Below are 24,810 nucleotides of genomic sequence, written 5' to 3' on the forward strand. Positions count from 1 at the left end.
ATGTTAGTCTGAGTGTTTTAATCAATCAAAAACCTTAAATCAATCAACATTCATTCCAATTAAACTTTGAAAAATGAGAATACTGATTTATAATTGCCAGCCTTCGAGGGACATTTAAGGAAGCCTAAATGAATTATAGTTCTTGCAGTATATTCAGATTTAAGGGCCCTTAATTTAATTTTCACTGTTGGGCACAGAAAGCAAGCCAACTCCTGTCCCAGTGATGGGCAGAATCATGCCTGTCAGACTTTAGACTGAGTCAGCAAAAGCACTTCCAATGAACACTGAAATGTATGCTTAGAGAGAAGCACATACCATAAATTCTCTTTTCAGACAGATGCAGATGCTTTCCCAGAAATGAAAAGGCCAATAAGGACAAGGAGGAGGTCCTTAATTCAGTGGTTAAACCTCAATTTCAACTTCAGTGAATGAACTACAATAAGCAGGTGTACAACATTCTGGTCCCGTTTTTCACGTATGGGCACATAAACAAAAGAAAAGCTACGATTTCAAAAGTTTCTTATAATCCTGGAAAGGGGATTTCAGATGTTGAAGTTAAGAAGCTACCAAGAACTTACACAATGCTAAACACCAGATCATGGTCATTTGGTTTTTGGTTGGCCATCTACTGACAAGCCTATCTGGATACAGCACTAAGGTTTCATCCTGGAGTTTCCTGTTTTTCCTGGAGCGAGGGCCCCTTGGGAAGCAGCAGCTTCCTGCTGTATTTTTGCACAGCATGGACAACAAGCAGTCTTGACTGGGTCTCCTGGTGCCAGTTCTAAGTGCTTGCAAAAAACTAAAAGCTCACCAGTGGCACAGATTCAGCCTACAAAAATGCACAAGGGAAGGAGCCATAGACCCTTGCCCAACTGTCTTTCCAATTCTAGAAAAAGCACAAGCAAACAACAAGAGTTATTTTCTACAGAAATACTGCAAAATCAGCCACACTATTCTAACAAACAGTCTGAATAGAGTATTTGGATTCACACTTTTTGGAAGCTCACAGGCCATTTTTTCTTCAGTAACACACCTTCCAGGCTCTGATCCAGACTCCCTGTGCAGTCATCACAATATACACCATAGATCCAGACAAAAAGATGAGACTATTACCAGAGAGAACATCCTTTTCCCAGACACACAAAGTCATTACACCAACCAAGACAAAGCAAAAATTATCATCTGCCCATCCGAGGAGGATAAACCAGGTAGTCATTGTAAAAAAAAACCTTAATTCTGTCTTGCAGCTTCACCCATCCAACATCAGCATCTTCCTACTTCCTGATCTTCCACCAAGTAATGCTTTAACAAACCACAATATAAACTTCACTATCAACAGCTGAAACTTTTCTGAAGGTACTCAGTGAAATTAATTTCTAACTGCAGAATTCAATACCTCAATGACAATGCACAATAAGATCAGTTTCTCTCTCTGGAAGTCTTGTCTATCTCTGGGTTTTCTTTTGATTATTACTTTGGATGCAAAGCCCTTGACAATGTTGTCCATACAAGGCAACTATGCCATGGAGGTCATCTTCACACCTCAGAGAAATTTTAGTTTTAAAAATTAATTGCAAATATCACTTATTTTGACCAAATACCTCTGTGTTACAATGTCTCTACACAACTAGAAGTAGGTGCAAGGCTTTTGTTGGTATGAAGACAAGAACACCTAAGTTTCCACATGTTTCATTAGTGAAATATGGCATTCAAGCCTCTTAAACATGTGGACAGTCCATCTACAAACACATTTCTCTGCTGAGACTATTTTTTCTCTCTGATCAATACTTCCTCCAAATGATAAATGTTTCCTCATAACTGAGAAGAGCTAACAGAAAGGCTTGAGAACATACAGGTTGTTTAACACACAGGATTCCCAAAGGTAGGAGAAGGAAGATGCCAGGCTGGTAAAGGCTGTTTCTTATCTTGAATATTCCTCTCCCTCATTTAAATCCTACAGTATGGAGGAAATACGCTCTGGAAGCTTAGTGATAGGGTCAGATAGAAAAGCCTCATGATATAAGGACATCTGGCAAAGGGAACAAAGCTGCCTAAACAATTAGACTAATTGCCTTAGAGTCTAATACATCAGTAGTTGGTGCTACTTGGCCTTTTTCTTTGCAAGTCCTCTCCAGTGCAGCAAGGAGAGACAGCTGTCATACACTGATATCACTGTGATAATTTTTAGTTTGCCGTTCACACATTCACTGTATCCTTGGGCTTCTTATCGCTGTTTCTGGAGCTCACATCTCTCATTCAGTAACTTAGAAATGCAAATAGATTTAAAATACCAGGTAAGTGCATTGGATAGGGACCAGATTACTCTAGCTATAAATTCTCCTCAGCAGTCCTGAAATGTAACCAAGAACACATGACAGCAGAAGAGCATGACTGATTTCTGGTTGTCACCTCCTCTTGCTTACTCATTAGTTCATCCATGTGTGTACATGCAGAACATAAGGCTTGACAGGTGAAGTGATTAACACAAGGTAATGGATATCCCTGGAGAATTCATGCTTGTAATTCCCAGCAATAGCTCCTCTTCTTTTTAGTATTTAAGATTTGAGGGTGCAAAGAACAATGATGATCCTGAAATGCTGAGCAGGCACTCAGTGCCACAAGCCTGAGACAGTTCAGGATTATTTTTCTGTCCCAGGATGCTTACCAGCTAAAAAACAGCCTTATGCATTAGCAGACATCAAAGAGGCCTTGTTTGTTAGACACAAGAGACTTCACATTATTAGAAAGAAAAAGCCCACAGAACATAAAAATGAAGTGACATATGCCAAGGGAAACATGAATGCACCCAGAGAATAGCACCTGTGTAGAACTTGATTTGTGATACTAATCACCAAGCTCAGTATTCTCCTTCAGTAAGCAATGGTGCTGCTTGACAGAAATAGCATCAGGTAGCTGAGCTAATATCATTTCAGAATAAATTATCTATATGATGTACATGCTGGTGTCTAACTGTTTGGAGACATTCAAATCGTGACCAGACACAATTAGCAAGGCCTCTTCTTTAAAGTACTGAATGTAAAAGCGGGGAGAATTAACTGATAAAATCAGCTCTCTTACAAAGTGTTCAAGACGAAAGAACACGTGAACATTGAAAAACTAACAAAGTTAAATTTGTGAAAGCATTTATACAACACATGTATGAAAGGAAGAATTTTAAAAAGCCACAGTCAACATTTGATTTCCCTGGAAAATAGTAATAAACACCCACCAGCACCAAGACATAATATTTCATTATTAACATTAATCTTCCAGACTTTTTGGGTCCTTAATTTCAACAGAAGAGGACACTGGATTTAAAAAAAAATTAAAAAAAATAAAAAATGCAGAGTGTGCATTCAATTAACTGTGCACACACAAGGCACTCAGCCATGCTAAATTTGCCTTAGAGGCATCCAGCTGTTGTGAATGATCAATACATTCCTCCCCTCCAAAACTATCTGTTGTGTGTGAAGAAGTATTTTTAAGCTTTAGCCATTTGTTTTCAATCTTTTCTAAAGTAAGACATTTTTTTTCTATTACTATTGGCAAGGATTTAGGATTTTTTGCCATATTGCTCTAAGTCAAAAAGAAAACAAAATACATAAACTTCAAAAGAAAAAGGGCTTGCAAACACCTTTGTGCAAAAAACATGCAGTAAATTCCAGCTTGACAAGACCAACATTTTGAAAAAATGTTTTGAAAAAAAGCAGATCAAAACAGGATTTCTAATAGAAACTGCTGCAGGTGCTGAACCTTACATTTATCTTCTAGAGAAATTATGAAAAGGTGACAAAGAAGCATTTGTCAAAAGATTTGACTGCACCAATACTCTGAAGTACAAGTCTAAAAGATAGTTTTCTTCTAGCTATAAACTCACTCCAGTATGCTCAGAAGCCACAATTTCATTAATGCAAGAGAAAAAAATACATAACTTATGAATGAAGTAAGCAAGAAAGGTTACAAGTGGTTACAATCATCTGCTCTGAAGGTGTGAAATACTATATAGGGACATCAACTCTGAGGCAATATCTTTATTCACTTACAAAAGTACCTTAGTCCCTATGTAAGAACTTGCAATATGTAGTAAATGAAAACTGTTAATAAAATCTTGCAATAAATAGTATTCAAAGAGGCATATTAGGAAGCAAAGTTATCAGAGTTCCTTTAAACATTTAAGCAAAAAACCAGAAATGAGAACTCAGGACCACATATTAAAAAAAAATTTTATTAAGAACTTATCTTTACAGCTATGACATACTGAGTGAAACTGCATTTACTCTGCAGGTATCTTTACTAAAATCAAGTCTGAATTAAGAAAGGAAAAAAGGTCATGCTCCTCCCCATAATAAGGCTGCTAGTATGACTCACAATGACATGCAATGCATCATTCTTCCAGGGTCCACACATGTTCCTTGAGCTCAATTCATAAACAGCCACCTCTCACAGCATCAAAATAAACTACAGTGAACTTTTGAAGCTCTGACAACCTTTACTGCATTATTGATGTGGTCACTTAACCCCCCCCACAACCTCTCACCTTCCAAGCCAGCATCTCAGGCTGTCTGCAGTCTGGATACATCACCACTGTCATAAACCAAACAATAATTCCTCTATTATCCCCACAAAACTCCCTCTAGAAAGGAGTGCTTGCCACAAGCTCCACCAGCTACAGGGAGGACCTTGTCACTTACCAAAAAGGAAGCATCAACTGGTGTAATTTACTCTATGTGTAAACTGACTGCCTAAGACAAATTTTGATATGTAAAACTATCCTAATGACTGGTCTGTATTTTGCAGGCATCCACCCACTGATTTTTATCTTTCCTACCCTCATCAAGTGAAAGCAAAGACTGCTACAAGTCTGACAAGTCCTCATTTTCCTCAAAATAAATAGCAAGGCCAAACACTAAGCAACAGGGCAAGGACAGAACTGACAGGCCTGCACAGAAGTCTTTGGAGATGTGACAGTCTGCATTTCACACTGGAATATAAAGGGGGCTACAAAATAACACACAGGAAGTCTTGGCAACAGAGGGAGTAAGTACATAGGCAGGGATGTGGAGGATCTGAGAAACTATACATCCCAATTGCCTTCAGGATGTTCCAAAGGCTGTTTTCAGAGGATCTGCAGCCAAAATTAAGTTTCTTGAGCCTTAAAAGGAGATGTTATCCTTCAAAAATTATTACTAAAGCCAAAGAGATAGAGATACAGGTGAGATGGGAAACGATTCCCAGGCACTGAAACTCACAGAATCAAGGCTGAAAGAGACCTTCAAGATTATCTAGTCCAACCACCACCTCAGCATCACCATACTAACCCCTAAACCACATCCCCAGTCCATATCCAGATGCCACTTAGACATTTCCAGACACTGTGACTCCACCAGCTCCCCGGGCAATTTTTTTCAATACCTGATCACTTTTTTCAATACCTGACCACTCAGTGAAAAAGATTTTTTCTAGTATCTAATCTGAACCTCCCCTGGTGCAACTTGAGGCCATTTCCACCCATCTTTTCACCTGAGACATGGCAGAAGAGCCTGACTCCCCCCACCCCTTCCCACTACAACCTCCTGTCAGGTAATTAGAGAGCAATGAGGTCTCCACTGAGCCTTCTTTTCTCCAGACTGAACAACCCCAGCTCCCTGAGCTGCTCCTTGTAAGACGTTTTCCAGACCCTTCACCAGCTTTCTTGCCCTTCTTTGGAATTTCCACAACCATTGTTGGTTTTGGCCATGCCTATCTGTTGGTGGACAGACTCCAGACTTGCTTTGGAATGACTCCATAACCAGACCCTCAATCCATTCTGGACAAGGCTTCTTATACCCATCACATTTACATGGTTTCAAGTTTGACCTTGTAGTTACACTGTTGGGTCTTCTGTTCTTCACATCATTTCTCAGAAACCATGGACCACAAGAGAGCTCATCCTTCTACTGTAGGATCATTTTTCTAGGTTTTTGGGCTATTTGTGGTATTAGTGTTTATGCACTGCATGACCTTATAAAGGAAGAGCCTCAAACCATGAAAGACTGTGTATGTGATTATAGAACTCTCTCATATTCCTTGAGACATTCATTTTAGGACAAATAAGGAAAAAGCACAGAATATTAATTCTTTTACGTCACCACATTAGTCATGGCATTTGATAAACTAAAGAGAAAAACTTGGTAGTGAAAATAATTTCACTCCTTCCCAATCTTTGATTTTCTTCTGTGTTGGGAAAACAATCTTGTTTCAAGAACTTGATGTACATGCACACCAAGGAGTATCTAAATTCCCACATGCTTCACCAGCGTGAGACAACAAGGCAAATGATTAAAAATTGAAGCTGTCACACATAAAGAGATTAATTTTCCTTCAAACTCATGTGTCCTGTGTCTGAGATTTCCCCCAACACGCCTTGAGTTATTCTTTGCAGAAATAATGCCAGGCTAACACATCACTTCAACAGAAATGCACTGGGAGAAAGCAGCAGACACCACCACCTCGCCCACTGAAACACAAAGCAAGTTACCTCTCGTTTGTTTCTCCTGGCAACTTTAAGAAATTCCATAAGGATCTGTAGCTGGGCAGCATGGGATTCCTGTAACACAGTAAATAAAGAAGTGTAACTCTTCCACATACATTAAGAAAAACAAATATTTGTTTTACACAGAAATACACAGAAACTACTCTCATTTAGAGGTTAGCAAGAGAAAAATAGCTTAAGGAAGTTTTAAAAATGGTAGTTTTACTTTATCTCACAGGTCTTAAGGTTTTGTTTGGTTCACAAATTTTTTATGTGAAGGCAACAGCCCTTGTAACAGTTCTTCCTAATAAGCTGAAATGTTTCTTTTTTCTTGGGCTACTGCACCTGGAATGGATTTTGGAATTCAGGTTCCTCACAGACTCACCTTCTACCCTGGAAGATCATTAACATCCACCTCATGATCAACATACTAAAGGATAAAGTATTTATATAAAAAACCTTCCCCAAAATTTACATTTATGCTTATGTAGAAGTTACTCGTGAAGATTTCTCCAGAGTGAAAGACTATTCAACTGATGAAACTAAACCATCATTTTCTAGTATTTTTCACAGCAGGTTATTTACCTCAGCCATCAGCCCAGTATTTTCACCCAAACTAGGCAAGAACTTGACAGGGCAAGATAAAGAGAACCACAAGAGGAAAGAAAACTAAGATCTATATTCCAGCATTAATATAGCCCTAATCATATCCCAGCATTCCAAGACTTATTTTCACAACCTATTGAAATATTTATTATTAAAGGATTGTAAACATACACTCAAAAAGGATGAAGACATAGGAGCACACAAAATCCATGAAAAGCAGAGGGGACAGCAACAATAATGACATTTAATGCAAAAATACTACTTTTCTGAGATTATTTTCTTACTCCCCATGATCTGACAATAATATAAGTGAAGCAAGTAAAGCTAGACAAGAAAAACTCAAATTATTCTTTGAATGTGAGGTGTGGTTTCACTTCTTAGGTTTAGCATCCTTAGAAGATATTCATACTATGAAATATTCATACATTCAGTCATATGCCTTCTTTGCTTCAGATTTGTCACAAATTATACAAAAAGGCTTACAGAGAAAAAAGTTCTATTGTCTTTTTCCCCAACCATAACTTCACTGAACCACAATGAACACAAGTTCCCATGCAATAAGGCAGCATAACAGTTCTGCTAATAATAGTCAAGCATATTTTGGGGCTACTTACTTTCCATCAGAACCACAAGTTGTAAATATTGATTCTGTAAGAGTGAATAAGTTAAGATATTCCCAATACAACTTTTCCTCACCTATTTTAAAGCACTGTTAAAATCCTGTTAAAACTCTCCTACTCAAAATTCACTGGGTCAAATTCTGTAATAAGCCAGTCTAGTTTCTAAGGTCTGGTGCTCATAACTTGAAGACAATCACTTGAAATGAAAAGCAGAGTGGCCAAATACATGGAGAACTAACCCAAACCAACTATATTCCAGTTAAATCATAGGAACAGCTTGCTTCATATTGGATAAATCTTCAAATCAGCTACATAAACAAGACACCTGAACTTTTCTTTCAAGCATTAAATACTGAAAAAAACCTTCAAGGAAAGGTGGTAATTCAGATTCTGTGGGTTCCAGCAGAAACTGTGTGATCCTTTTCACACACTCATTGTGTTCATTATTTAATCTCTATTCTGGACTTCTTCATGCTTATTACTCAGAAAGATCTGACATTTACTAGTGCAACAGACAATTAGCAAACTTCTTCACGTGCTTTTCTGTGTTCTCTGAGTCATTTTCTCTTATCCTTTTCTGTTTTCCCTGCTTGTTTATACAACCCTGCCAGCAACAGCATTATAAGCATGTTATGGGCATCACAGCTGAAATGTTACTTCACTACAAAGGTCAGCAAAACAGTCATCTTTTAAACACCAAAACACAAGAGAAAATACTGAGCAATTAATTCACCTATAGAATCTTGCTCCCAGGAAAAGGTATCAAAAGAAAAAGCCTCTAAATACACATTGTTCATTTAAAGAAGAGAAACTTCTTACTGCTTCCAACTGCTTCTTCTTTTGCACCAGCAGCTCCAGCATCAGGTTGACATTGGCTAAGTCAAGATTGTCTTGGTCAGTTCCCAACAAATCTTGAATTATCTGCCACCTGTGGCCATTCTAAAAAGAGAACAAGAGATGAAGAGATGGTGAGTCCAAGCCATCCAGGGCTATATAAGCTATCCAACAACAGATATTAAAAGCAACATGGCAATATTTCATCCCTTTCTAAAACTGCAAAACAGTTTTCATGTATCCAGATTCCCAATTCTGCCATGTGTATAGGATATGGCTCCTCTGACCTACTGCAGAACTTCTTATCATATTTGGAATATATCTGTGCTTCATGAAAGCATATTTGCTGCTGCTGCTGGGAAAAGATTATTTCATAGCAACAATTTTATCTGATTTGTACCCCAGTTTCTGAGAACATGTTTCTTTAGGGAGAAAATAAAAAACTCCACATTTATCCAAGCTCAGTTGTATTACATCTGAAATACTGTTATGCATCAAGACCTTTTAATTTTTTAAGGCCAAGTAATAGGTAAAACCCTCATGCTGAACTCAAATCAAAGAAGGTAGCATCAGCTTATTTTTTCTACTGACACCTCTCACATTACTCCTCCTAAGGGAAATGTGAAAGTTGGGAAGAAGATGGAGCTCATCAGGTTGATCTCATTTAAACTGCTTGGAGCTGTGGAGGACCAAAATACTACTACATAGCCTATTCTTCCCTGAAGGCTCTTTTCTCTTCTTCTCCATTAAAAAAATAAAAGAAAAAAAAGGAAAAAAAAAAAGGTATCTTTAAGCACAGGAAAACCTGAATAATAGGTTAATGACTGCACAACCTTACATCAAAAAGCCTCAGGAACCCACAGGAACAGCTGAGAGGCCTAAAGAACATCTAAAAAACAAAGCTGAGTTAAAAAATCCTGTCCTAAAAAAGATATGACACTAAATCAAGTTATTTAAATTGGCAAGAACTAGAAATGCCATCCAGGCTAAATCAGATATTTTCTTAGAGGCTGTAGCCTTTTTGTATTAACTAGATTAAGAAAAATAAAATATGTAACATCCATATACAACGCAGAACTTTTTATACAGTGCTCAACAGAACCTATGAAACTACTCACGCCAAAAACTCAATTTCAATCTGGAGTAACTGGGGAAAAAACCCCATAATTTTTAAGCAAGTGAACAGGATTTGAGACATTTTAACAGATTAATGCACTAGTTAATTGCAGTACTGCTCAACTACTCAGATGTTCAAACATGCCTTAACATGATTTGTTAATGAGACCATGACTATTGCATTTGCTGCCATGTGTTTTGGATGACTTCCCTTACTACCACAAAAGTAATACAAGGCACATTAAAGCAGGGGTACAGGAGCAATGTTACTCTTTTAACAGATGTCTAATTTTTATTTGCTGCCAAAAGGTAGACAACACTGTTTTGGGCATGAAGTTATGGTATATTGTTCACTTATTGACAGTTATCAAAAACAGGTGCATCTACAAGCATAGCTTTTAAAGAATAAAACAAATTTCCAAGAAGCTATTGTGCATGCCTTCAGGTCAGCTGTGTGCACTTCAAGTAATATCTGGTTTATGCATATTTTATATTAAATATGGAATATGCATATTTTATAATGAATATAAAAACTTACTGTGAGTAAACCAATGAATCTTTAAAAGAATGCTCTTTTCAAACACTGACAGCACTGGCTTCTGCAACACAGCCCCTAAATTCATACCACTTTAATAAAAGTTTTTAAAAACAGGAGCTCTGTGATTTTTAATATTATTTTGCAATCTTATTTATGAATTACAAAAGACAAGGATGTCAGACACAGTAAGACAAATATGCAAGTTTTTTGGCTCATGTCATATATTCTTTTTGATCTTAATGTATAAGAGCATCCACAGGTGCTGTGAAGAGGTTCTGATGAACTGAGGATGCAGATCCTGCTCTGATTCTGTGACATGAAGCAAGTCTAGACAATAACCCAGGCAGTTTTATGTGGCATCTGAACCAGAACACCACACTCCAAACGTATCTTTCTCCCTCTTGTGGTTGGTATTAGAATTCCTCCAGTTTCCTGATAGAACACACATGTGATCAGAGAAGCCCATGGCACTTCTAATCATTCACTGCTCTTGTTGTAGCTGTAATTTCCAACACTGAATGAAAATTATTACCTCTAAACAAGTGTACTTCCATGGGCAGTTCCCCAGGTTATATGCAATACATCAAAGGGTGCTTGCCTATGCTTACACAGCTTCTCTACACATACTGCTGGTGGGAAGAAAAGGAGTTAACAGGGTAGAAGGGATCTACTGCCACTGGTATTCCTATTATTCCCCTTTAAAGCAAGTTAAAGCATCAGCTCAACAGTTCAATCACTTGTCAGTTAAGACACATAATTACAATTGCTGCACAGAATCTATAATTAAATATAAAGTAAAAAAGTTGGAACATACGGTGCTACTCACTGAATGGTCCAGTTTGAGTCTTTTCTCCTCAGATCTTTGCTTCTGTTTGAGAATTAATTCATTAACTAAAAAACATAAATAAGATGTCAGAGATTGATTTAAAATTCACCAAACCAGTGTGAAAGATTCTATCTCAATATTTTCACTTTAGTTATTACTTCCACAGTAAGTTTATCAGTAATTAAAACAGTAGACGATGTCTCCACTTTTTTTCCTTATCAATTTATTCCTTGGTGGATTTTTGTAACATATATAAAGACTCCTTAAAAATCATCACTAAAAAAAAAAGGCAACACATCCTCCAAATTGATTCAGTTCCTTTTTCTAAACACCCATGGCTCCTTGAAAAATTTTTTCAACTTCAAGGCAAAAGTATATCACAGAAGAGTATGAGGGAGATAAATCAGGTAAGATTTATGGCCTATTACAGGCCAAAAAAATAAGCACAGCTGTTTAGAACAACTTTTCCTTGAATTATTATGTGCATTTCTAAAGATATGTTTCTGCTTTAATTTTACACCAATCTAGCAAAAGTAAAGAGAAAGGTAACTTTAACCCTTTGCACACATATGTACACAAGCTCTTCCCCCTCCAGCATATACCTCAAATCCCTTAGAGGTATAGTAGTTACATGATACTATATTATATATATCTATATACTATCTAGTATACATATACTATACTGTATCTATAGTGTTAGAGACAGGGTATGGGTCTAACACACTCTTTGGCCCAACATGTACTCCAAGACCTGCCTCAGCACCATCTCCAGCACAACATGATTAGGTCTAAATCAGGATACCCATTTCTGAAGCATTCCTTGGCTACTGTGGCTTTTCAGACATTTATTATTAAATGGGTATCTCAGCACATGAAATCAAGATTTGCTTTAATTTGGTTTTTCACACTGCAATGTGTTTCCTTTAATCTTTTCTCCACAAAACTAAGTTTTAAACTGTATTTCCACCTAGCAACGTTTTTTCCCTCTTTAAGAAGCACTCAGGATTGCATATAGGTATATGTATGAATATTTTCTCTGTATCTAATTTGCACCTATACCCATCATATGGGCCTCACTACAGCAGCCAAAACAGCAGTTTCTAATACAGCCTCCACCCTTTCAGTGTCCAAGCTTTGTAAACAGGGCATGTTCTTTATCATTAGGCAGACAAGAGTGTAAGAAAACAAAAATAAAGAGATTCACATCTCTAGCCAGAAGGAAAACAGCTTTGCTTTTCATAGTATGGAAACAGCAGCAAGTTAATCTCACTACTGTCACTCAGCACATAGAACTGCTGGAGGCAGTGCAGTATTAACAATTTATACTACTAACCTTTTTAATATAAAAATGACAACCAAGGGGCTGATATTTGGATTTTGTTTTCAACATCCAGAAGACTGTAATTTACAGGACAAATTTACAAGTAAGTGCCTGCCTTCCTTAACAACTAAGATGTTTCTCATGCAAGCAAGCCTAAAGCTTACCTAAGAAGTTGGGATAAAGATGATCTATGTTGTCCACAACATAGTTGCATTTGGGACATCTGTTATTGTCCTCCAGGCTCTGGTGAATACATTTATAGCTGTTCAAAAACAAAAAACAAAACAAGTGAGCTCTCATGAAGGAACAAAGCATAAGCACAAGGTAAATAATAACAGCCTTAGACAAGGTGCTATGTGTGTGTTGCCAGCTAACAGCTGTGCTGCCAACAACCTACAGTGGAGTCAAAATGTTCCAGTGCTTGAACTCAGAGTGTGCTACAGCAGAAAGCAAAGGTTTCTGGCAAGGATTACAAAATTTAGTCAAGTACTTCACTCTTATTTCCCTGAGGATTACTGCAATGTGGGTACTTCAGCCACAATACCATCTCAAATTCATGCTCCCCACCACTTCCACAGGCAGAGGAAGCAAACAGATTGAATTACTCAGAAGCAACTCTTCCAGATTAGCCAAATACTTCGCAATCAACATTAAAAGCATTTTAGGTAACTAAGCAGAGGAAACACCTTCACCAACTTCTCATATTTCTCCCCATGGCTGCTTTTCTCACTATCAGTGACTTCAGAGGTGCTCACTCTTGAATGGACAGAGGAATGAGAAGATGCACTTCAGCATCAGGTTTAAGCATCTCATTAAGAACCTGCTTGATGTCAGCTCCTGACAGAGACATCAGGTGGTAACATTGCTCCACTCCTCCTAAATAAAGGTATTTCAATGTTTCTCATCTTGGACCTCTAAAAAGTTACAGGTCACAGGGACCAAGTGTTACCACAGAGGGCACAAAATCAGCTGTTATCTTACCTGCTACAAGTTGAAACCTAAATCTGCTGCTAGAGAAAGTACTTTATACTACTATAATGTTACTTCTTAGAGGGTTTAGTTCTAATTAGCAGACGCTGTAAGAGTATAACACAGAGAGGACACTGTAGGACATCATGGTTCAAGATTTATACCAATCCCTAGAGGGAAGAAGCAGCAGCAATTGGTTCCAGAAATTCCCCCAGAGGGTTCTTGCACTCCTTCATGAAACATTTGCTCCTCATGACAGCCAGAGATAACACACTGAAAAGTAAGTGAAGCCAGGCCAATTCAATACAACAGGAAAGCCTGAAGCATATCCTCTCTTACAAGGTTTAAAATAATTGCAATATACAATGTACAAGCCACTTCAAACTGTGCACGGTCTTGCACAAAAGCAAGGAGGAGCTGCCAGCATTGCTCCCAACACCTCTACAGAGGTGATGCCAATAGAGGTAAATTAACAAAATGTTCTGACTCTGGATAGCGGGTGTTAGCAGCAGTTTATGAATATTTTATTTCTTTACAGAGGAAATATGTTGGCACAGCACTATATGGTTAAGACACTCAGATTTGGTTTTTTAATCTAACAGGTACCCATCTTTTAAAAATTTATTTAAACCTCTTTCTTCAGTGTAGGGACAGATAACAGAAAAGAAACAAACTCAGAATGAAAGGGAATCACAGCAACACCTGCCTGCACATGCTGCAAGAGATGGACATTTTATGCAATACAAGAAACCAAATATTACCAGAAGCTGTGTCCACATTTCGTCATGTAGGCTTCTTCAATCATATCAAAACAGATGGGGCTGAAAACAAAGCAAAACAAAAATCAGAAAGATGTCTTTGTGTTAAAATATGAAGAAAAGTATTAATTCAAAGCAACCACCCAATTACTGCTTAGGTAATAATCACCTATATGTAAAATGAAAGGACATATTAGTGCAAAAACAACCAAGCAGTTTAAAGATCAAAAGGGCAATCGACAGTTCTTTGAACTCTGAATGATACTGCAGTTTGCTACAATTAGGAACCAGTAAGTGTTCACTCAAGCTTTTAACACCTGCAAACAACCCAAACAAATCTTCAACAAGCAAGGCTGCAGAAGAACCTTCATGTCCGTAAAACCCTGATTTTTTTTTTTTACATGAATAGACAATGTATTAATAAATGATACAATAACTAGTTTCTCTTTTTTTTTTTTTCAGCCAATAGCTATCTATAATTTTTAGAAGTGGCACAAAGAGAGCAGATCAGAAATAGTAATGATGTCATGAGAACAAGAACTAATAAGTGGGTGGAGAAGGTGCAAACAAGGGGGTGTGCCTGCAGAGCAATGCCAGGGTTGAGGCTGCAGGAGAGCAGGATGAAACCAACAGGCAGCAGGCGGACACAAAGCCAAAGGTGAGAAAGGTAGAATAACTAGTTAGTGACCAGAGCACAGCCAGCTCTCTGTGAGAGATCGCCAAGAACCAAGCAGGGACCTGAAGAGAAGGATATGCAGGCAAGCACATCCACAGGAACCTGAGCACAAGAGATTGGAATCCAGTGAGACAGGTAGTGGAAGAAGTCTGGCTCATCAAGTGTCTGTGACATGTTTGAAAGGAAAATGAAACACAAATGAAAGAAGAGGAGTGATGCATCCATCACACTTCCAGTGACTCCTATGGCTGCTCTCCCTGATAACTGGTGAGATTTGCTGCCGTGTACATACTCGTTTCCAGGTCTTGGCCAGCTATCCAGCAAGATGCCACCAGCAGCAACATCACAATTCTGCACATAACACACAGATCAGCTGTGTCACAAGATTCACCTTGTTTTCAATGCCTTACAGAGATCCAAACGCTCTCCTCTCACTCCCTCAAGTCCACACCAATCTCAGTTCCGAGAGGCTTTCACCAGCACTTGTTTTCTTCAGAAACAGCCTCCTCCCACCTCCTGCCAACAAGACAGTTCTCACCGATCGAGCTGTTAATAAACTGTTAACAACTTCTGCAAAGCAGGAATATTTTTTGCATCCAAAACCCAAAATCAGGATCAGACTGCAAAAAGCAATGCTTGTCTGAGCAGGGAAGGGGAGCACTCCACAGAAGGCATTCCCCCATTCTGTAATCTATTTTAGAGTATACTAACGTTTGTTACCCCATTAGAAAACAAATCTTAACAAAAACAGGAGAGAGGAAACACCTCTTAAATACTTTTATACTTTAAGCACATAGAGGTGAAGCTGTGGCTCCTGCTCTAAATCACCATTCTGGAAAACATGGCTGTCATGAAAGGTTTGTCCAGCCTAACATATGAGCCAGGTCATCTTAAATATTCCACCAAGTCGCCTGTATAAACACAACAAAAAGCCAAACAAATGAAACCAGAATGCTACTCTCTCCACTGAGCCATCTCAAAAGAGGCCTCAAAAATAATTAATCCACACCTGTCCCTCTTCCACCCTGGCAGACCTTTTTCTACACCTCTCTTGAGCAGCATCATCTTCAGAAGTCCAAGTCACTTTTTAAAAGTTATTTAGTTCCAAGGCACTGTTTAATCAGAATAAATTACAAGCAAACTCAACCAGCACAGGCAGATTATTAGCAGGAGAATAAGGCATCTCTGAATTCTGTTAGCTGGACTTTAAGAGAGGAAGTCAAAGACTTTGGCTTAGATGAGTAACTAAGGGTAGTTTCTCCCCACTGGCACTGGTGATGAACAGTTCAACTTCTTCACCTTCTTTCAGTCACAGTCTATAACTGAGGTATACGCTCTATGTATCATGCTAGAAACTGCTATTCCCCACAGGGCCAGAGGTAATGCTCCTAATAACGCCCTGCAGCAAACAACAAGGCTGTAATGCTCCTCTGTCTACAGGAGAACATCACAAATTAGAACCAAATTAGGAAGATTACCTCCTAACATGCCAGTCACACGAGATCACTGTTCCCAAACTACTCCTTCATACCCGTTTGACTGCAGAAGTGACAGAGGCAAAATAGTTGAGAAAAAGCAATCAGAGCCAACAAATACAGCTATTCAGTAGCAGGGACATCATTAATGGTACTGAAGTTTTCATTAAGAACTTTTTCCCCTGAAATGCTCCCTGAGTTACAAGAGAAAACAAGATTGATATATTTTAATACCTACTGAAGCCAAGCTGACTGTAACCCATGGAAGTTGCTACGCAACAGCTGTTTGAAGCTAATCTAACACAAAGGGAAAGTTAAGAAAGGAGTGATAGGACTTGAGAAATACTACAGTTTGCAGTATACACTGAAAAAGGGAAGGAGAAGTATGGTGAAATCAAGGCATCTGTGCACGAGGTAGCTTATTCTCTACTTGTCTAAAGCAGCACTCAGGTTAAAAGGATGCAAATTACTTCAGCAAGTCAAAAATGTCACTGGTCTCTAGGAAAGAAGGCATCAGTATCTGATAAAGACTCTTTTTTAATCCAGAACTGCAAAGGCTTACCATTCTTTCTCTGCAGAGCAGACCTCAAACATTTTAAACATCCATTTTAACCAAGTTCATGGCTGTAAGTTTTGCCAGTTGTTTTCCAGGCACCTTTCAAGAGTGCTAATGTCACCCTACTGCCACCCAAACACCTTCCTGAAGTGGTCACTATGAAATTTAAATATACTCCAACAGCAAACAAGATTCATTATAGTGCCCACCTCCTATTCTGCTCCTCTCTGGTCTAATCAGAGACCAGGCCTTGCTGCAAGCTCTGTCCTTCCCGTGGAAGGTGGCCAGGTTAAAGATCACTGCTGTTACTATCTACTCACTATGAAGGTACAGGTACTAAGACCTCTTGTACATGGTATGCAAACAGCTTGTTCTGTTTTAGTTTGTGACTTCAGGGCAAATTTGCAATATACCCTACTAAAATTGCTTTCCAGACCACAAACATGGGAACACTCAGCCAATGCCTGGATTAACAGGCAACAAACTGAGGAAAGAACTGTTTTTAAAAACCCATGAACCTGCAAGTCCAGGTGGCATACAGCCCTTCCCACATCTGAGCCGTGGTACTGGGTGCTGATCCCCAGATCAGCACACAACACCTCCTCTTCCACACATGATTTGTGCCAGAGCTCAGAAACAAGGACTGGTATGAAGTAGCCACTGGAGAGACAGGTAAAATCCACTCCATCCAGGGAGCAAAGCAGATAGTAACTGGTTTTAAAGAGGTTCAGTCAACCACTGACTAGGGACAGCTAATACCAGGCCTGGGAAAACTAAGCAATTACATTGCTGGGCAGGATATAATTGTCTGATTAGAGAAGTCCCTTTCAGACACTCTGCAGGCAAGTGAAAAGACACCTGGCTACAGGAGCAGCACAAAAATACCTTTATATTCTGCATCCTGCACTAAGAGAAACAAAGTTTTCCCTTTTATAATAAAGCTGTCCACTAAGTCAGACCTATTTGCACATAGTTACACATTTCCAGGCAGAACTGACATTCACCACAAACAGGAGACACTTGCAAACTCCTGAGCATACACATGCTAAACATTTCACAACCCAAAGTAGCAACACGTGACAATGTTTACCCTAGATCCTCAGCCTCACTTGAGACAGTGCTTTCAGAAGACAGGGAGGTTGCACATATTAATACTATTGAGGGAATTTCCACCTTGATGTTCTAAACTAACCCAAAATTCTTTACTCTTTCCCACTTTCCAGCTGGTATGGGCACAATCTACCACTGAGTTTACAGCTGTGGCTAACAGCAACTCACAGCTCATGTTCAGAAAAATTATCAAGTGCTCGCTGCAGCTGGCAGCATCTTGAGTAGTCCTTACAGAGGCAAAAAGGGCATGGGGGAAATTTCTACTTCTCACAATGAGATATGTAAAGCTTGTTTAAATCAATTATTTAAACTAACACACACCTGTCTTCTTGGACATTGCTCAAAACTCCAGAGCTGCCCAGTTTGGTTTATTTCTACATAACTGTATTGCTAAGTCAAATAAAAAAAGACAGATACTGTAATTTGAAGCTAGAACATTAAGTAAGAACAAGCCCTTTAGCCCACAGAAATATACAGCAGCGAAAAACCCAAGTTAACTATAATCATTGTCTGCTCTTAAAGCTTCTAACCCACACTTCAGTATGCTTAATGTAGCTCTTGTAAACCCTAAGAAAAGACATTTTTCCCTGAGTACTACTGGGCTGATTTCTTCCCTCTCACTTGTTCAGTCAGTAGTGCTTCTCAATGAGGAGAAAACAGCCAATTATAGGTTTTCCTTGAAGCATGCACAGTGCTTACCTGCAGAAATAAAGCAAGAACCTCAGCTTTTTTGAACCATCTAAAAATACTTCAAGTCTACAAATTGGTTATGGGTGTAATTTCCTTTCCAAACCCCTCATTTCTACAACAGAAAACAAAATAGGAAATAAGAGCTGACTAGAAGGGGCAGGGAGCCATGCTGGCAGAACACTACTGCCAGAGTGTAAGAGTAGAGGGAATAGAGGAGAATGGGCACTTGAAATTGTGTTCATACCCCATGACCAGAAAACCTGTGAGCAACTGAGCTCACACCAAGAGCTCTTAAATCCACCTAACATGGCCTAGAGCCAGAGCAGGGCATTGGCTGATGACAGCAGTCCTTTCATCCCCATTCTGCTACTGAGCAAACTACTAACTACAGTCATAAGCAGTAATTTTTGATTATTACTTACTCCTAACAAGAATTACTTACTGTTTTTTCTGCCACTAACTTCTTAGCAGCTTCAGGTTTTCACTTCAGTAGCAAAGATATTTCCTATCAACTCTGCTAAACACTTCACAAGCTGTAAAGTTAAGCCTACAGGGTTTTGAGACAGTACCTGTCCTGTGGGAGATGCCTCACATCCAATCCTCACCTGTAAGTCAGAGCTTGAGTTAGAGTTGTCAAAATCATCTTGGAAGTTGTGGCCCCCTTATCTTCTTTTTTTTTACTATTTTCTTTCCACATGTGACTCACCTACAACTTGATCTTTTCCCCACTACCTCTTCCCTGTTTGCCTTTCTCAGGTGCGAACACCTGACCTTACTTCCTGTTCTCACATTTTAGCACATCCAGCCAGCTGGATCAAACTACTTATGTTGGGAGGTTTGAAACCCACCAGCAATAGGTTTTCTTCAAAACTGCAAATTACCAACAGCTCTCAAACCATGGGCCTTAGTTTACCAATTATGTCGAAAACTGATTTCCAGCTATGAGCTACAGCTCTAGCTGGATGCTAGAAAAACAACATCTGAAAAATGTTTAAACCATCACTGAGGAAATTCCTTACTAATCTGGTTTTAGGTGCCGGCCTGACATAACACTTATTGCTGTATCAAACTAGACAACCTTTCCCAGAAACATGGGCAAACAAAGTCAGTTCTGCTGGAGCCATCAACCATCATGAGGCTCCTTGGAGTCCCATTCAGAGGGGCACATAATCCTTTGCTGAATCCTCATCCAAAGATCAGAGGGCTCCAGACCACTCGAAGGTCACATTGTTCAGGAAAACAAGACAGCTGCTGTGTTGTCAGAACACTGTGAGGAAACATCTCGTGCTGCAGGGCCTTTCCAACAACTTGGGTGCACTCAAGGAGGAACCTGCCAGGAATAACCTTATTTTGCTTGAAAACAGAGAGCGTGGAAGCAATGCTGCTGCACAGGGCCAAAACCAGACAAAAATCAGTGAATCAGTTAGGTTGGAAAAGACCTCTGAGATCATCAAGTCCAACCCATGACTTCATCAAGTCAACCATTGACAACATCATGTCAATTACACCAGAGCACTGAGTGCTATGCCCAGTTGTTCCCTGAATAGCTCCAGGGATGGTGATTCCACAACCTCCCTGGGCAGCCCATTTCAATATATAATCAACCTCTCTGGGAAGAAATTATTTCTAACACCCAACCTAAACCTCCCCCGGTGCAGATGAAGGCTGCGTCCACTTGTCCTGTTGCTAGCTGTCAGAGAGAAGAGTCTGATCATCACCTGGCTGCAACACCCTGTCACAGAGTTACAGAAAGTGCTAAAGGCCTCCCCGAGCCGCTTCTCCTCCCTAGGCTACCCTTCTCCCCTCTCCTTCAGCTGCTCATGCTGCTCCAGCCCCTTCCCCAGCTTCGCTGCCCTTTTCTGGACCCGCTCTAGCACCTCCATGTCCTTCCTGAACTGAGAGGCCCAGAACTGGACACAGGACTGGAGGTGTGGCTTCACCAGAAGGGACAATCACTTCCCTAGTCCCTCTGGCCACACTATTTCTGATAGAGAGAGGCACAAAAGAGGGAAAACCCCAAAGCCACAATCCCCGGAGGGCAGCAGCCTTTCCAGCACCAGAAGGGGCTGCCGCTGCTCCCTCCTCCCGCCGCTATTCCACACTTCCCAGGCTTCCCGACGGCATGGCGGCGCCCCGGCTTCCCCCGGCGACATATCGCGACATATCGCCCTCACCACACGAAGTCGTTGCTCTTGTCCTCATAGGAGTTAATGAGCCCGTTGCAGAGCGGGGTGAGCAGCGGCCTCTTCCTGCCGCCGCCCCCCGGCGCCGCGGAGGAGCCGCCGGGCCGCGCCGCCCCCGCCGCCAGCCGGGCCAGCCCCGCGCCCGACCCCGACACGGCGGCCGCCACCAGCACGGGCCGCGCCGCTGCGCCGCCCGAAGAGGACGAGCCGGGGGCCATGGCCGCCGAAGAGGAGGAGGAGGAGGAGGATGATGATGAGGAAGAGGAGGCCGGTGTGGCGGCGGGCGGCACGGCGGGGTGCGGCGGGCGGCTGCCCGACATGCCGAGGCCGGGCCGGGCCGGGCGGAGCGGCCTCAGCGCATCCCCGTGCGCGCGGGGGAAAAATAAAGTTCCTTCAAAGAAAATAAAAGGGGGGAGGGGGAAGGAAAAAAAAAAAAAAAGAAAAGAAAAATGAAAAAAATACCACACAATAAAAAAACCAAAAAAACAATAAAACCCCAAAACGGCGGCCCCGGCGCGGCGCTTGTTCAAGCTTTATTGACAGGCGGTCAGCGCGGCCGCGCGTGCGCGGGGCGGGGCCGCGCCCCCTGAGGGGCGGGGCGGGGCGGGGCCGCCTCCCCTCACGGACCGGCAGGAGCCGGGGCTGCCGCGGGCTGGGGTTTTCCTCGCACGGCCGCGGCCACGGCTTCGGCAGCCGGCTCGGGGCCCTGGGGCCGGGCTAGGGGTGTGGGCCAGGAGCTTCCAGCCCCGCCTGAAGCCGCTCCCCCTGACACCATACCTAGTGGTTCACAGTCCTGAAGCACACGTCTGTTGAGGAGCGGCTGAGGGAGCTGGGAGGGCTCAGCCTGGAGAAAAGGAGGCTCAGGGGGACCTTCTCACTCCCTACGACCACCTGACAAGAGGTTGTGGCCAGGCGAGGGTGGGGATCTACTCCTAGGCAACCAGCGGTAGGACAAAAGGGCATAGTCTTAAACTGCACTAGGGGACGTTTAGGCTGGACATAGGGAGGAATTTTTTCACGATAAAGGATGATTATGTATTGGAATGGGCTGCCCAGGGTGGCGGTGGAGTCACTGTTCTTGGAGATGTTTAAGGAAAGACGACATGTGATACGTGGTACTCGGTGCCGTGGTCTGGTTGACAAGGTGGTGTTGGGGCATAGGTTGGACTCCATGGCCTCATGGGTCTTCCAAACTAATTGAATCTGTGATTCTGTGATCTCCCTCAGAGCACTGAGGGGAAGGCAGCCAGGCCTCAGAGGAAAATGTGCCAGGCTGTCACTCAGAGAGCCTCCCTGATCCCCCAGCACCACAGAGAGATCCTGTGAAGGGCAGGGCTGATCTGTCTCTCAAAAGATGTTCTTCACCTGCAGTTATACCTTAGATATGTACCCCAAAAGGCATCTCTAAGCATGTTGAGTTTTATCCTGTGCCATCCAGCCCCACACAAAGAAATGGATCCATGGACTGAGGCCAATTAATTGTGTGAGATTCAACAAGTGCCTGGTCTTGCACTTGGGTAAGAACAGCCCCAGGCAGTTTAATACACTGGAGGAGGACATGAGGGTGCTGGTTGACAGCAGCCACACCTCAATTGCTGTGTCCAGTTCTGGGCCTCTCACTGGAAGAAAGACTTTGAGGGACTGGAGTGGCTCCAGAGAAAGGCAGCAGAGCTGGGAAAATGATCTGGAGGACAGGTCCTCTGAGGAGCAGCTGAGGGAGCTGTGGGGGCTTATGCTGAAGAAAAGGAGGCTCAGGGGGGACTTTATCTCTTTAAAACTCCCTGACAGGAGGTTGCATCTGGCCTTATCCCAGCTGGGGATAAGGCTCTGCTCTCAGGTAACAAGTGATAGGAGAAGAGGAAACGGCCTCAACCTGGCCAGAGGAGGTTCAGATTGAACATCAGGAAGAATTTCTTCATGAAAAAGGTTGTTAAGCATTAGAAAAGGCTGCCCAGGGAGGTGGTGGAGTCACCATCCTTGGAACTGTTCAAGAAATGACTGGACATGGCACTCAGTGCTCTAGTCTGGATGACAAGGTGGTGATCAGTCACAAGTTGGACTTGATCATCTTGGGGATATTTTCCAGCGTAAACGATTCTATGATTGTGTGAAAGATGTCTGGTGATGAATGAACAGTTTTTCCCAGGTTTGAGTCAGCTCTCTGTTGCCTGGGTGGGTGGGAATCCCAATGGTAAGGACCACAGCCTGTTTGGTTCCTGTTTCCCAACAGCAGGCCTGAGTTTTACAGAACAAGGGCAGACCAGTTTCTGCACAAGTTAATTAGTAAAGTGTTGACAAAGGATGTCCCAAAGATGTTTTGGGTGTAATAAGAAATGTTGCCCCCAGACCCAGCCTTTTGTAAGCCAGACTGAAAGGTTCATGAAACACAGCACTTGTCAACTCCTTGGCTTGGCCAGAAGTACTGTGGAGGGATACTTGCTGTTCCCTTTCATTTCTTTTTCAACAGCCTATGGAAGCATACTGCCTCCTCTGCATTGAGTAACTGTATTGTCTGCAGTCAGCTTTACTTGTCTAGAGTTGGGGAGGCAGGTGGTGAAACATTAGGGCATTCCCTCAGGAGGTTAATCCTAAACCCAGGTATGGGAAAACGCCCAAAAGGATCAGTGTTGCAGCACTCCTCCCAGTAGGGACAGCAGAGTGAGCTGTAAAACCAGTATGGCAACTGGTAAAACTGGTCTGAGAGAAAAAAAAGGTGCTTCAGGTGGACAGTATTGGTCAGGAGACCTCCCAGGCATGCAGCAGGCTGGCAGGGATGCTGGATGACAAATGTCCCAAAGGCAGCACAGCAAAACACAGCTCTGGATTTACCCTGGGGATGCAGCTGAAGCAGTAGAGCTGTGGAGTGCTCCTTGTGACCTCCCAGCTCAGAGGTGCTGGAATACATTGGGTATCTGCCTCTGTATGTTTACCCCTCATGCTGGGAAAATTCACCAGGGGAGTCAGCAAAACCCAAAATGTCTCTGAGGAATTTGATTCAAGCCAGGAAATTCAAAGGCAGAGTTCCTGTGAGATCCAGGTCAGCAGTCTCACCTTCACAAGCTGATATCTGCCATTAGAGTCACTCCCATGATTTAACTCTTTGTTGCTGTCATTAAAAACATTTTTTTTAATATAATTTTGGGGGCTCTTTTTGGTGTTTTCTTTTGGGTTTGGAATTTATATTTTTTTTAGCCATTGGGTTCCCCTGCTTTCTGTAAATAGCTTTCTGACTGGCAGGTCTCAAGATTAGCTCCATAAAGTCATTGAAATGTAGTGATTCCCCTTGTTTTCAGTGGAAGCAAAAGAGAATTGCTGTTATTTCATCCTTTCTTTCAGCCCAGTTGTTAGCTTATTTTCTATTGCTAAGAGAAAGGGAAGTCTCATTTCCTTCTCTTCCAGAGGGATCAAAAGCTTTATGGATGAGTGTCTGTAATGGACTTTCTGAAGTAGTAAGCAGTAGTATTAGCAAGTGCACAAGCCCATGTTTCACACTGAAATACTGGCTGATCCTTTAAAAGTCTTGCTGATGTCGTTACTGACTGCTTCAGGGAGGAAAAAATGACACTGGTAAAAGCTGTTAAAGATCAAATATATCACCACTTATGCCTATACATAACTGGCCTTCACAGCATCCTCACGCCCTGGCAATGAGTGTGACACCCAGCACTTCAATACCTGGGGAAGATCTCCATGGTTCCTGAACTTTAGGATACCATTATGAGTTCTTGGAGACCCTCTGAGTGATTACCTTCTTTTCACTGCCCAGGTACATCCAGAACAGCCTCTGACTCCTGGAGACACTTCTTACCCGGGGTTACCTTGCATTACCAGTTCCACAATGTATGTATGCAGCCTAAGGGAAGGTTGGATGCCACTTACCGGAGGTACCTGTGTGTAGAATCAGGAAAGAGGACATAGAAAAAGTTCTTAAGTTCACTGGAACAATGATTTGTCAGTTACCTTCTAGTTCTTGTTAGTACAAGTTGAGCTCTAGGAATTAGTTTGATTTAGCCCAGGTATC

At 41.5% G+C, this 24,810-nt stretch overlaps 1 protein-coding gene across 3 annotated transcripts in view; it reads right to left on the reverse strand.

Moving 5' to 3' along the window:
- The window catches only part of COP1 (COP1 E3 ubiquitin ligase), a 124,303-nt gene extending 102,963 nt beyond the window's left edge, over positions 1-21,340 (reverse strand). Inside the window, exons 1-7 of one of the 3 annotated variants that reach the window (XM_058842795.1) lie at positions 20,781-20,863; positions 15,167-15,291; positions 14,103-14,162; positions 12,537-12,634; positions 11,040-11,116; positions 8,557-8,676; positions 6,518-6,586 (exon numbers count right to left, since the gene is read on the reverse strand). In XM_058842795.1, coding sequence (XP_058698778.1) covers positions 6,518-6,586; positions 8,557-8,676; positions 11,040-11,116; positions 12,537-12,634; positions 14,103-14,146 — 408 coding nt within the window. In that variant the 5' untranslated portion in view covers positions 14,147-14,162; positions 15,167-15,291; positions 20,781-20,863. Of the gene's footprint in view, positions 1-6,517; positions 6,587-8,556; positions 8,677-11,039; positions 11,117-12,536; positions 12,635-14,102; positions 14,163-15,166; positions 15,292-20,780 lie in introns of all 3 variants that reach the window. The other 2 variants (XM_058842794.1, XM_058842793.1) reach the window with 2 other exon arrangements.
- Between the last annotated feature and the right edge of the window lie 3,470 nt (positions 21,341-24,810).

This window comes from Poecile atricapillus, chromosome 7, assembly GCF_030490865.1.
Source record: "Poecile atricapillus isolate bPoeAtr1 chromosome 7, bPoeAtr1.hap1, whole genome shotgun sequence".
NCBI classification, from domain to species: domain Eukaryota; kingdom Metazoa; phylum Chordata; class Aves; order Passeriformes; family Paridae; genus Poecile; species Poecile atricapillus.